General features: G+C 40.5%; 1 protein-coding gene across 6 annotated transcripts in view; it reads right to left on the reverse strand.

Annotated features, from left to right (window-relative positions):
• LOC115196796 (enhancer of mRNA-decapping protein 4) overlaps positions 1–13,480 on the reverse strand; it is a 50,928-nt gene that overhangs the window by 22,516 nt on the left and 14,932 nt on the right. For 4 of the 6 annotated variants that reach the window (XM_029757708.1, XM_029757706.1, XM_029757705.1 and 1 more), the window contains exons 2-6: positions 9,800–9,956; positions 9,488–9,599; positions 6,109–6,208; positions 478–664; positions 165–312 (exon numbers count right to left, since the gene is read on the reverse strand). In XM_029757708.1, coding sequence (XP_029613568.1) covers positions 165–312; positions 478–664; positions 6,109–6,208; positions 9,488–9,599; positions 9,800–9,956 — 704 coding nt within the window. Of the gene's footprint in view, positions 1–164; positions 313–477; positions 665–6,108; positions 6,209–9,487; positions 9,600–9,799; positions 9,957–10,196; positions 10,655–12,324; positions 12,863–13,480 lie in introns of those variants that run through there. The other 2 variants (XM_029757709.1, XM_029757711.1) reach the window with 2 other exon arrangements.

Here is a 13,480-nt window from a genome sequence, read left to right on the forward strand (position 1 = left end):
ATTAATGTGTAAAAAAAATAATAATACAATTCCACTAACATTATGGGGTATTGTGTGTTGGCCAGTGACACATTTCCATTTAATCCTTTTTAAATTCAGGCTGTAACAACAAAATGTGGAAAAAGTCAATGGGTGTGAATACTTTCTGAAGGCACTGTACATACTCTGTCTTCATGCAGTAGGGCCAGGGTCTGGCTGGCATCCTCAGGGTTCTCTTCATTGTCCTCTAGGATGAAGGGACACCAGATCAACCTCCTATTGGAATTCAGAAGTGTGTCCTCAGGCCTCCGGACATGGACAATGACTTGATCCCTGGGAAGCATGTGGGTTAAGGTGTATAACACAGTGTGACGTGTGTACAGCTATCATATACAATGTGCTTTTAAATGGCCAAAACCAGGTAAATGTATATTGTTACATGAAACAGTAGGAAAGAACCAAGGGAAGTGCTATTATTGAGTAGAATGAGGAGGATACAGGATCTTGCTGCTATGGCAGGTGAGCTGCCAGATGACCAGGTTACCGGCCTCGTCAACACATCCCAGCAGGGTGGAGTCCAGGTGTGCGAAGGCCAGGTCTGTGACTGCACCAGTGAAGCCCTTCAGCAGGGTGCGCTCTGCCGAGCCCAAGCTCAACACACGGATCATGGCCTGGTTGTTTGCTCCTGCACACAAGTACAAATCATGAGTTTACGAGCCAACTTCTGTCACATTCAGAATCAATCCAGACTTTTTGGTTTTACATGGATAGCTAAAGCAGAGTTGAATGCCAAGGGTCCAAGGCATAGTGCAGTACTTAGGGAAAACACAATATCGGTTCAGGGTATGTTTTACCACAGATTTCTCAATAAGCTCCAGTCGTTTGTAATTCTGTCATCACTATAAAGTTAAGTGATTTGATGACAGGCAGAGGGAGATCAAGATTCCAGCCAAAGAAATAGAACACAGGGGTCTTGGCAGTCACACAGCCAAAAGCAAATACATTTCTTATCCACTGTTATCAAAGAAATAGACCTTCCTTTAACCTTTGCAACACCACCATGCATTTCTCGCTGCAAAATGCCAAGAGCAGGTTTCTAAAGTGCAATTTTTGGGGCTGACAGAAAGCAAAAAAAAAATAATCTAAAAAAAGGTGTTTGTGGTTTCCAAGGAATACAAATCTGAATGGGTACGTAAGGTCAGAGTAAGCAATGTTTATTTCCAGAACATGAAATGCAAATAAAATCCAATGAAAGGGGTACAAAATGGTCAGATCAATGCTGACATCAAAAAAATTCTAAAATTGAGACGTGATCTCTTTAAAGGACAGTCTCACAAGAATAATCATTATTCCATTCTCACTACGCGCACCTCAAAATGCTTGGAACAAATAAAAAAGGGAATGGTTCACGAGCACTGGCACATTTTCAGATCCGATGACAGTCTTGGCAATGTGTGTTTTCAGCAGGAATGGGCATTTAAAATGATTTTACTATTTGAATAATATAATTAATTTAAAGTGCATTCGTTAAGTATTCAGACCCCTTGACTTTTTCCACTGTTACGTTACAGCCTTATTCTAAAATGGATTAAATAAAAAAGTCATCGATTTACACCTCAACACAATCATTTCTCTGAGCTCTATGGGCAATTGCTTTGACCTCATGGAGCTCTTTGCTCTGACATGCACTGTAAACTGAGGGACCTTATATAGACAGGTGTGCCCCTTTCCAAATCATGTCCAATCAATTGAATTTACCACAGGTGGACTCCCAGTTGTAGAAACATCTCAAGGATGATCAATGGAAACAGGACACACCTGAGCTCAATTTCGAGTCTCATAGCAAAGGGTTCGAATACTTATGTAAATAAGGTATTCCTGTTTTTGAATTTTTATACATTTGAAAACATTTCTAAAAACCTGTTTTTGCTCTGTCATTATGGACTACTGTGTGTAGATAGATTTTAATAAAAAAAAACATCAATTTTAGAATAAGGCTGTAACGTAACAAAATGTGGAAAAAGTTAAGGGGTCTGAAACCTTTCCGAAAGCACTGTATTTGGATTTCTGGACTCATTTTATACATAGAAATTGACATATCATTAACCAATCACAGCCCTCCTTTAGGATTGCACATTCAGTAAATCACCAGCAGAGGGGGTCCCCTTTGAATCCATTTTCCCATACACTGTTGGTGGTGCCCATAAAATACACTGCTCAAAAAAATAAAGGGAACACTTAAACAACACAATGTAACTCCAAGTCAATCACACTTCTGTGAAATCAAACTGTCCACTTAGGAAGCAACACTGATTGACAATACATTTCACATGCTGTTGTGCAAATGGAATAGACAACAGGTGGAAATTATAGGCAATTAGCAAGACACCCCCAATAAAGGAGTGGTTCTGCAGGTGGTGACCACAGACCACTTCTCAGTTCCTATGCTTCCTGGCTGAGGTTTTGGTCACTTTTGAATGCTGGCGGTGCTTTCACTCTAGTGGTAGCATGAGACGGAGTCTACAACCCACACAAGCGGCTCAGGTAGTGCAGCTCATCCAGGATGGCACATCAATGCGAGCTGTGGCAAGAAGGTTTGCTGTGTCTGTCAGCGTAGTGTCCAGAGCATGGAGGCGCTACCAGGAGACAGGCCAGTACATCAGGAGACGTGGAGGAGGCCAACAACCCAGCAGCAGGACCGCTACCTCCGCCTTTGTACAAGGAGGAGCAGGAGGAGCACTGCCAGAGCCCTGCAAAATGACCTCCAGCAGGCCACAAATGTGCATGTGTCTGCTCAAAGGGTCAGAAACAGACTCCATGATGGTGGTATGAGGGCCCGCCGTCCACAGGTGGGGGTTGTGCTTATCATATCATAACTTCAGAATTAGCAGAGAGCCCACTGGAAATCTGATGTAGTGGTAGCGTATACTGTTCCAAACAATGTCAAAATGAACAAAATCAAAAAGAGTAGTTCTGAGAAAATCATAAATAAGTGGTATGTGAACAATTTTATTTCAGAATCTAGACATACTCCATGTTAGAGCACACCTAGGAGTATAACGACACCAAGATGTTGTCTGCATCATGTACAGTTCACAGGCGGCATGTATAGGTCTAAAAAGGCCTAAAATTGCCAGTTTCATCATGATCTTAGCAAAAATGGTCTGTGATACAATGTGAAAAGTATGTTAAACATTCCTATGTAAGAATTGCCAGAACAATCAGAGATAACTAAAATATTTCCTGCTCCCGCTGGAATTTCCCCCATTGTTAAAATGAGGCCACACAGATCTTTAAAGACCCTTGCTGCCTTTCGTCTGAATGTTGAGTTTGATCTGAAACCATTCCTGTGACTTTGCTATCCATTTTAAATAAAACTGTATATTTTATTTCACCAGGTAGGCTAGTTGAGAACAAGTTCTCATTTGCAACTGCGACCTGGCCAAGATAAAGCATAGCAATTCGACACATACAACAACACAGAGTTACACATGGAATAAACAAAACATATAGTAGAACAAAAGAAAACAAAAAGTCTATATACAGTGAGTGCAAATGAGGTAAGACAAGGCAATAAATAGGCCATGGTGGCGAAGTAATTACAATATAGCAATTAAACACTGGAATGGTAGATGTGCAGAAGATGAATGTGCAAGTAGAGATACTGGGGTGCAAAGGAGCAAGATAAATAAATACAGTATGGGGATGAGGTAGGTAGATAGATGGGCTGTTTACAGATGGGCTATGTACAGGCGCAGTGATCTGTGAGGTGCTCTGACAGCTGGTGCTTAAAGCTAGTGAGGGAGATATGAGTCTCCAGCTTCAGAGATTTTTGCAGTTCGTTCCAGTCATTGGCAGCAGAGAACTGGAAGGAAAGACGACCAAAGGAGGAATTGGCTTTGGGGGTGACCAGTGAGAAATACCTGCTGGAGTGCGTGCTACGAGTGGGTGCTGCTATGGTGACCTGCTATGGTGACCTTATTATGTAGGCAATTTGTGATATTGCCATCTATTGTAAACTAGAAAAGGACATTTACTGAAGTAAATGTGGTGTGCCAGCTAATCTTAAGTGGTAGTGACGGGAGTAGTAATGGTAATTTTGGTTACTGGCCCAATGCTCTAACAACTAGGCTACCTGTGGTAATAGGGTTTTCATAGGCTGTGTTAATTATAGTGACCTATTTTTGGGTGGTTTGAAGGTGTAGAGTTATTATAGTAGGCTAGAGTGCACTATATCATCATAAGCTCTCACACACATACTTGAAGTCAGAAGTTTACATACACTTAGGTTGGAGTCATTAAAACTCCTTTTTCAACCACTCCACAAATTTCTTTTAAACAAACTATAGTTTTGGCTAGTCGGTTAGGACTTCTACTTTGTGCATGACAAGTCATTTTTCCAACAATTGTTTAGACAGATTATTTCACTTATAATTCACTGTATCACAATTCCAGTGGGTCAGAAGTTTACATACACTAAGTTGACTGTGCCTTTAAACAGCTTGGAAAATTCCAGAAAATGTCATTGCTTTAGAAGCTTCTGATAGGCTAATTGACATAGTTTGAGTCAATTGGAGGTGTATCTGTGAATTTATTTCAAGGCCTACCTTCAAACTCAGTGCCTCTTTGCTTGACATCATGTGAAAATCAAAAGAAATCAGCCAAGACCTCAGAAAAAAAAAAAAGGAGACCTCCACAAGTCTAGTTCAGCAATTTCCAAGCGCCTGAAGGTACCATGTTCATCTGTACAAACAATATAGTACGCAAGTATAAACACCATGGGACCACGCAGACATGATCTCTCTCAGGAAGGAGATGCGTTCTGTCTCCTAGAGATGAACGTACTTTGGTGCGAAAAGTGCAAATCAATCCCAGAACAACAGCAAAGGACCTTGTGAAGATGCTGGAGGAAACCAGTACAAAAGTATCTAAATCCACAGTAAAACAAGTCCTATATCGACATAACCTGAAAGGCCGCTCAGCAAGGAAGAAGCCACTGCTCCAAAAACCCCATAAAAAAGCCAGACAACGGTTTGCAACTGCACATGGGGACAAAGATCGTACTTTTTGAAGAAATGTCCTCTGGTCTGATGAAACAAAAATAGAACTGTTTGGCCATATTGAACATCGTTATGTTTGGAGGAAAAAGGGGGAGGTTTGCAAGCCAAAGAACACCATCCCAACCATGAACCACAGGGGTGGCAGCATCATGTTCTGAGGGTGCTTTGCTGCAGGAGGGCCTGGTGCACATCACAAAATAGATGGCATCATGAGGGAGGAAATTTATGTGGATATATTGAAGCAACATCTCAAGACATCAGTCAGGAAGTTAAAGCTTGGGTCGCAAATGGGTCTTCCAAATGGACAATGACCCCAAGCATACTTCCAAAGTTGTGGCAAAATGGCTTAAGGACAACAGAGTCAAGGTAATGGAGTAGCCATCACAAAGCCCTGACCTCAATCCCATAGAAAATTTGTGGGCAGAACTGAAAAAGTGTGTGCAAGCAAGGAGGCCTACAAAGCTGACTCAGTTACACCAGCTCTGGCAGGAGGAATGGGCCAAAATTCAACCAACTTATTGTGGGAAGCTAGTGGAAGGCTACCCGAAACATTTGACCAAAGTTAAACAATTTAAAGGCAATGCTACCAAATACTAATTGAGTGCATGTAAACTTCTGACCCACTGGGAATGTGATGAAATAAAAGCTGAAATAAACCAATCATTCTCCCTACTATTATTCTGACATTTCACATTCTTAAAATAAAAAGTGGTGATCCTAACTGACCTAAGATAGGGAATTTTTACTAGGATTAAATGTCAGGAATTGTGAAAAACTGAGTTGAAATGTATTTGGTTAAGGTGTATTTAAACCTCCGACATCAACTATATATGTGTATATAGCCGTAATGATCGGATCATACCAAGCAACAAGGGATGGTAATGCATGGTTCCACACCAGAGGAGGCTGGTGAGGGGAGGATGGCTCATAATAATGAATGAAATGGAGTAAATGGAATGGTATCAAACATGGAAACCAGGTGTATAATGAGTTTGAGACCATTCCCTATTTTATTATTCCTTTCCTCCACATTTAAAACTTGCACCAGCCACCACTGTTCCAAACTCACCTCGGATGGCATATGCCAGGTATGCGTTAGAGACTGCAATGAGGTTGCCGTAGTAATACTTGTGCTCCCAGTCGTACTTGGCGACAGGCTGGATTTTTACCTGCACGGAACAGGAGAGAGTCAAAATTCAAAGGACCCATATACTTACAACAGAGCCACACCGAGTCAAGAAAATTGTATATTGTGTTAACATGAGGACAGGTATTCAAATAATGCTAGTAAGCTCAAAACAGTGCTCGGTAATAAATTGCTTAGCTATCAAGACTTGAGACAACCACCCTTGCCTAAAATAATTGTCTTTACATTGTTTGTCTGAGAACGTTGGTGTCATCACCCCAGTGACCTTTTTCATGTTCTCAAGGACAGTTGAGGGCCCAGTGCAGCTGTTTTGATCTCAATATTAAATCATTACTCGGTAACATTTAAGAAATGTACTGTAATCGTTACCCATAAAAAAAATGACGGTAAAAAACCTACAAAAATAGTTTAACAAAAACAATGTATCAAGCAAGAATTTTGCTTAGACCACTCCCATACAGTCTAAGTGCATTAACCCACAGTTAGGAATGTGGTGCGGGGTATGCAACCTGAAAACTAGCTTTTATTGGCAGAGCGGTTTGGAACTATTAACAGACGGGATTCTATTGAAGTCTAAAAGTATTTGGTTTTAAATATACTTAAGTATCAAAAGTAAAAGTATTTATTTAAAATTCCTTAAATTAAACGGCTCCATTTTCTTCTTTTTTATTTACTGATAGCCAGGGGCACACTCCAACACTCAGACATAATATACAAACTAAGCATGTGTATTTAGTGAGTCTGCCAGATCAGAGGCAGGAGAGACGTTCTCTTGATTAGTGCGTGAATTTGACCATTTTCCTGCCCTGCTAAGCATTCAAAATGTAACGAGTACATTTTGGTGTCAGGGAAAATGTATGGAGTAAAAAGTTGATTATTTTCTTTAGGAAGGTAGTGAAGTAAAAAAATATATAAATATTAAAGTAAAAGTACAGATAGCCCCCAAAAACTACTTGAGTAGTACTTTAAAGTATTTTTACACCACTGTCGAACAGTAATCTATGCCGCTCCGTCATGTTGTCAACAAGGCAGCATGATGCATTTTTCAGAAACGCACATCTCTTTTCCATAAAATATATGTTTGATAATTCTAACTAGTTTTCATTGAGAAGACAGATAATGGGCAAGAGCACTTGCCCCGTGTCATACTGTTGCAAGCCTGTGAGGAACCTCTGGCTGGAATGGATCTTGTTAGATACCCACTCACGCTGCATATAGTCAAGTTTAAGCAGACTTGAAAAATGCCACAAGGCATATAGACATATTGAATGCATTCAATGATTTACTGTTCACCAAAGTCCCTATACAGCTACAGTACTTTACAAATAAAGATACCGGTTGCTTGCGTGCATATCGGGATTGGCTATGAAAAGCCAACTGACATTTACTCCTGAGGTGCTGACCTGTTGCACCCTCAACAACCACTGTGATTATTATTATTTGACCCTGCTGGTCATCTATGAACATTTGAACATCTTGGCCGTGTTCTGTTATAATCTCCACCCGGCACAGCCAGAAGAGGACTGGCAACCCCTCATAGCCTGGTTCCTCTAGGTTTCTTCCTAGGTTCCGGCCTTTCTAGTGAGTTTTTCCTTGCCACTGTGCTTCTACACCTGCATTGCTTGCTGTTTGGGGTTTTAGGCTGGGTTTCTGTACAGCACTTTGTGACATCAGCTGATGTAAGAAGGGCTTTATAAATAAATGTGATTGATTGACACACTAGCTGCCGCATTTTCCTAATTTTGCTGAATAAATAAAATAATAACATCAGTACTTGTCCCGGCTTTCTTTTGCCGCCGTGGTTAGGGCTATGGAGGTCATGAAATTGCCAGCCGGTGATTGTCAAGCAAATAACTGCCGGTCTCAAAGTAATTGACCGTTAACTAACAAACACATTCAGCATCTCCTGGGTAGATGAAAGGATGATCTCTGCATGTATGGTTCCCACCGTGAAGCATGGAGGAGGAAGTGTGATGGTGCTTTGCTGGTGACACTGTCTGTGATTTATTTAGAATTCAAGGCACATTTAACCAGCATGGCTACCACAGCATTTTGCAGCAATATGCCACCCCATCTGGTTTGCGCTTAGTGGGACTATCATTTGTTTTTCAACAGGACAATGACCCAACACACCTCCAGGCTGTGTAAGGGCTATTTGACCAAGGAGGAGCGTGAAAGACTGCTGCATCAGATAACCTGGCCTCCATAATCACCTGACCTCAACCCAATTGAGATGGTTAAGGAGGAGTTGGTCCGCAGAGTGAAGGAAAAGTAGCCAACATGTGCTCAGGATATGTGGGAACTCCTTCAAGACTGTGGGAAAGCATTCCAGGTGAAGCTGGTTGAGAGAATGCCAAGAGTGTGCAAAGCAATCAAGGCAAAGGGTGGCTACTTTGAAAATCTAAAATATATTTTGCTTTGTTTAACACTTTTTTGGTTACTACGTGAATCCATGTGTGTTATTTCATAGTTGATGTCTTCACTATTATTCTACAATGTAGAAAATAGTACAAATAAAGAAAAACCCTTGAATGAGTAGGAGTGCCCAAACTTTTGACTGGTACTATATGCAGAGGGAATGATAAAAAAACAAACAAACAAAAAAACACTTCCTCATATGCCATTGAAACCAACATTTCTCTACTGTTCTACTGGTTTTCAAATCAACTTTCTTTAGTTGCCCAGCAGCCAAAGGCACAATACTAGTCATATTTGCAACCCATGCCAGTTGTTGAATCTTTAGATATCCCCTCCTAAAATTCAAATGACTATTTCCATCTGTGTCATATGATGCCACATGCATGTGCAGTGCGCTTTTTACAAGTGTTTTCCCGCTAATCGCATTTGTTACTTTTGGGTGTACAACCGTGTGCACATCGCTGCACTAATCAAATGTTTCCTGCGAATGAACGCTAGAAAAAGAAAAACTCCAGTAAAATGGAACATATCTTTTGAACGGATTGAGGTAGAAACCCGGTTTTTAGTATAATAATTGTGAAACCATGACATTAAAGGTATATTCAGTGTGTATATGGCACTCAGGATGCACTAGGCAGGCACACATATTTTAAAAGAGCTACTGACTTTGGAAAAAGTGGCCAGCTGGAAATGAGTCTAACTGGCTATTTGGCCAACGGCCGGCGCTTAGTGAAAACACAGGAAACAACATCCATAATCGGTCATTCTCTATCAGGAAATAACACTTTTACACTGTTCGATATATCAGCTATTGTACAAATATGATACAAAACACTGGAAAATAAAATTGACTGCACTGGGCCTTTAATTCTTAAAGTCTTACTTTGTTGCTGCCACGTGCCTTGCTGTCAATGCTTGAGTCTCGACTGGCCACAATTTCAACATTGTTGGATGTGATGGGAATGCAAGTGGAGCCATCATCCCCAGAGAGGCAGCTGGTGAAGAAACCAAATACAATGTTAACTGGACACTTGATCTCCTAAAGAGATCTAGATTGAACATGGGTTTCAACATTCAATCAACCCAAATGGTTCACACAATACTGAATGTGCATTTCTGTACCTGAGAAATCTCTGTTAAGGCAGAGTAAAAATACTGTACAACAGAATAAATAGGAGGTAACTTTATTACTTACATGATCTGACACTGTTGGGTGTTCATGTTCTCTGAATTAGGGCCTGTGGATTCAGCCATGGTTGACCTGTCGCCTGCTCCTATAAGTTCTGCTCCCAGAAGTCCATTCAATTCGCCATTGAAAGATGTTTTGCTTTGGTTCTCACTTGGAGAGGCGTCTACGGAAATAAACACCGGTGAGTAACTCAGTCCGCCTAACTTTGGATATCGCCAAAAATGATAAGTAGCGAACCCTATTGCCAAGCAATATTTTCAGGGGTAAAGCCGAAAGGGGCTGATAATGTCCCTCATGTAATTTTACATGCTACCAGAAAACCAATTATTCAACTGAGCCTCGAGGACTGATGTTTCATCACCTCCAAAGAACCCAGGCAACCTCATGTCTTATGATTTGGTACCTGGTGCTTAGACCTTGATGACCCTCAGTTCCATTACACATAAGTCATTGGACGAAGGTGTCTTCTGGACAGGAGAGCTTTGTTACGAGCCCCGGCGCCCTGTCTGAACATTAACACACATCGCTTGTGGTATGCTTTTGGAAGCATGAGGGCTTTCATATCACAGAGAAAATAATTTCAAAAAACAAAAAAAGGTTAAATTGATACATACCTTTATAGGGTTAGGGTTCGCACACGGCCATATTTTCATGTTACAATGCTTGTTTAAGTAAAACCAGATGGAAGACAGAGTGGACTACCTGTTCTAATTAGCTGTGAGTCTCCAAACACCTGTGTGTAAACTGAAGACTGATACCACAAACGTGCTGTCACTGAAAAAGTATGTCAGCTACAACTATGTAAATCCAGTTAAAACAGTAAATTGGTATTTTGCATTTGTGAAATTACTGTCTGATATGAAAGTAAAGGTATTTATGTTTCTAGAACAGTGCTGCAATTGAGAATCGATTCACATTTAAATGGAGTATTTGGCTGTTTTGGCTTCCATAGCCAATTCACCTCTAAACAGAACATGTAAAGTCCCTGGACTATAAAGAGTAATGTTAGGCAGGGTGTTAGGGGACAAAGTGAAACTTTGGTTCTCGAGTTATACTTCATACTACATGTTATAGAGAAGCTTCTCAGGAACACAGAACACTTTCACAAGGATAGGATTTACCATTATTTTCAAGTTATCGTAAAAAGGTTGGGGACAGGTCAATGTTAATCCCTAGTCAATAATGGCACTAAGTGGCCTGTCAGGATTCTTAAATTCAACACATTGTCAAATATCTCATGATAGGATAGTAAATAAAAAGTACAAATGATATGAAATACTATATTATGCAAAGTAGGCCGTATGGAATACATAATTACAGTAATTTAGACCAATAATTTAAGGTAGGGTGGTCATACTAGTAACAATTTATGAAATCGTCATACCTCTTTTTATACAACTTTATGCAAATTAAATACACACAGCCCTACACAAAGCACCCCCACTTCTCACTAAGTCTGACCTGTAGCACAGAGTGCTACTACTCTAATAACAAAAAAGGTAAGCCTACACCCAAGTTGGGTTACATTGTCATGTTATTTTTCATGATGAGTTACTCTGGTGATGGGCGGATAAACTACTGCAAATAATTCGTTTAAGCACAGAAGAGAATGAGCCACCTGCTAGCCAGCTGCACAGAAAGATAGATGGCACACATTTTCAATTCACTGATATTTAGACAATGTCTTTTATCGATTGTAGGGCTGTAGCCACTGAATTCTGATCGTTGTTACTTGAAATAATAAAACAGTCACAAAATTTGCCGCCGACACAACACAGCCAATGCTGCGCAGCGCTGCCTCTCGCAGATGTGACTATTGAAAAACTGCTTAAAAACAATATGCACATTTCCCCACACAATTGCCTTGTTGCAGATAAAAGGCTGTGAGTGATGACGTAGTACACAAACATTTATTTTGCTGTTAAATCCCCTCCTCCCAAAAAATACAAGTTAATGGGTTTCCATCGCATTTTCAACTCTGGTTCTCACCAAACATGTGCGTTATATAGCGACTGTGACCACTCTGGTATTGCGATTTGCTTACATGGAGATAATTATTATGAACAAAAGCGCGAGAACATTTTTATTTGTCAAACGGCAGCCAAGCATCGATTATCATGTCACCAGAATAAGACCCTCGCGATATGTATTGTAAAGGAGCATCAAGCTCATCACCTTGCACTTGCACAATAAGTTCATAACTTATTCCATCTGTAGCCTAATAAACTGCTTGCTTTCCCGACGAATCGTAGTGGGAGGACGACACGTCATCTCGTGACTCCCAAGTTTAATTCGACCTGGTTATGATATCAATATTTGCGCACAAAAGCGTTTACAACGACAATCCTCGCATAATTAATTTTACCGACAAGACCCCACCTTGTCTAGCGTATTTTGTTTTGTTGACATTTGGAAAGTTCACCGGGGAAAAAAATGTTTCAATCAGGCCTGCCATGACAATATCTGACGTACTTCACACGCATAAAAAAGGTTGGACGGATGAATAACAGAAGCAAGGAAAAATGTTTTACCTTATATTTCAGTCAAAAGACGCCCGATGACAGTGAAACACCCTCATTATTAGCAACACAATGTCACACTCTGATAGGTTGAGGAAAACTCGTTGCAAAGAGCAAATCTAAACAAACCGATTTGACGGGTTTCACAAAAAGGGCTGTCCCACATATTTAAACGTTCTAACATGATGACTAAACCGTCCGCATTACGTGCGCGAGTATTGTAAAATACATTTACACACGTTATTCAATAATTTCATCCAAACTGCTCGCGAGCGTCGACATAACCGGGCACCTTGATGCTCTGCAAGTCCCGCGTCTCCCATGGTTTTTACAAGCAAACACCACGACGGTGTTTGAAAGGTGAAATTGGTCCAGTTGGTGGCGGTAATGCACCTTAAAATTAGTTGCCAACCACCATAAGAAATCCACAAGAGGATGAACAAGGAGATTAATCAAAAAAACTATATAGGTTTCCCATTTTATCTGTGGCTTAATTGTCAGAGTAGAGAGCACATGATTTTGTGTGACTAAAAATGGGTAAAAAAAATAAAAGGACCATATGCATTTCAGGTAAAATAACCACATTTTTATCTCCCAGGACAAATTAGCTAGCAATGTCCATGAATGTTTGTGTTTCAACCTGTGCGCAAATTAACATAGTTTAAGTGCACTGTTTGATTCAATAATTAAGACAGACAAATGACTCAAGAGGGAGCTGTATTAAAACAAAATGACAGTGAGTGGCTGTGTTACTGGCGCATGTCGTCTCTCCTCCCTGCTGCAGCGACCATAGCACAGCAAGTGTTGACCGCACTGTCCATTCTGAAGCTGCAACATAATTACTGACATTTAGTGTAATTGTTTCTCTGACGGCAAAGTTCTGATATCAAAATCCCCAATTTGTTTAAGAAAAACCTTCCCTACTCCCTCAACCCTTGCTCTTTTACGTGACACATGTATGCATCACATGCACTTGACCAATAGGGCCAGTCCGAAAGCCTATCATAATTATAACAATAAATTGATTATTAAAAAAAAAAACTCCGAACTCGTGACAGCAAAATAGGTGCAGAGGACGTGAATAAGAAACTCGAAACGGGGAATGTTTACTGATTAAGCAGAAGGGAAATTGATAGATGTGTGGAAGACTTTTGACTTGGTTGTCGAA

Source organism: Salmo trutta, chromosome 7 (assembly GCF_901001165.1).
Source record: "Salmo trutta chromosome 7, fSalTru1.1, whole genome shotgun sequence".
NCBI lineage: Eukaryota > Metazoa > Chordata > Actinopteri > Salmoniformes > Salmonidae > Salmo > Salmo trutta.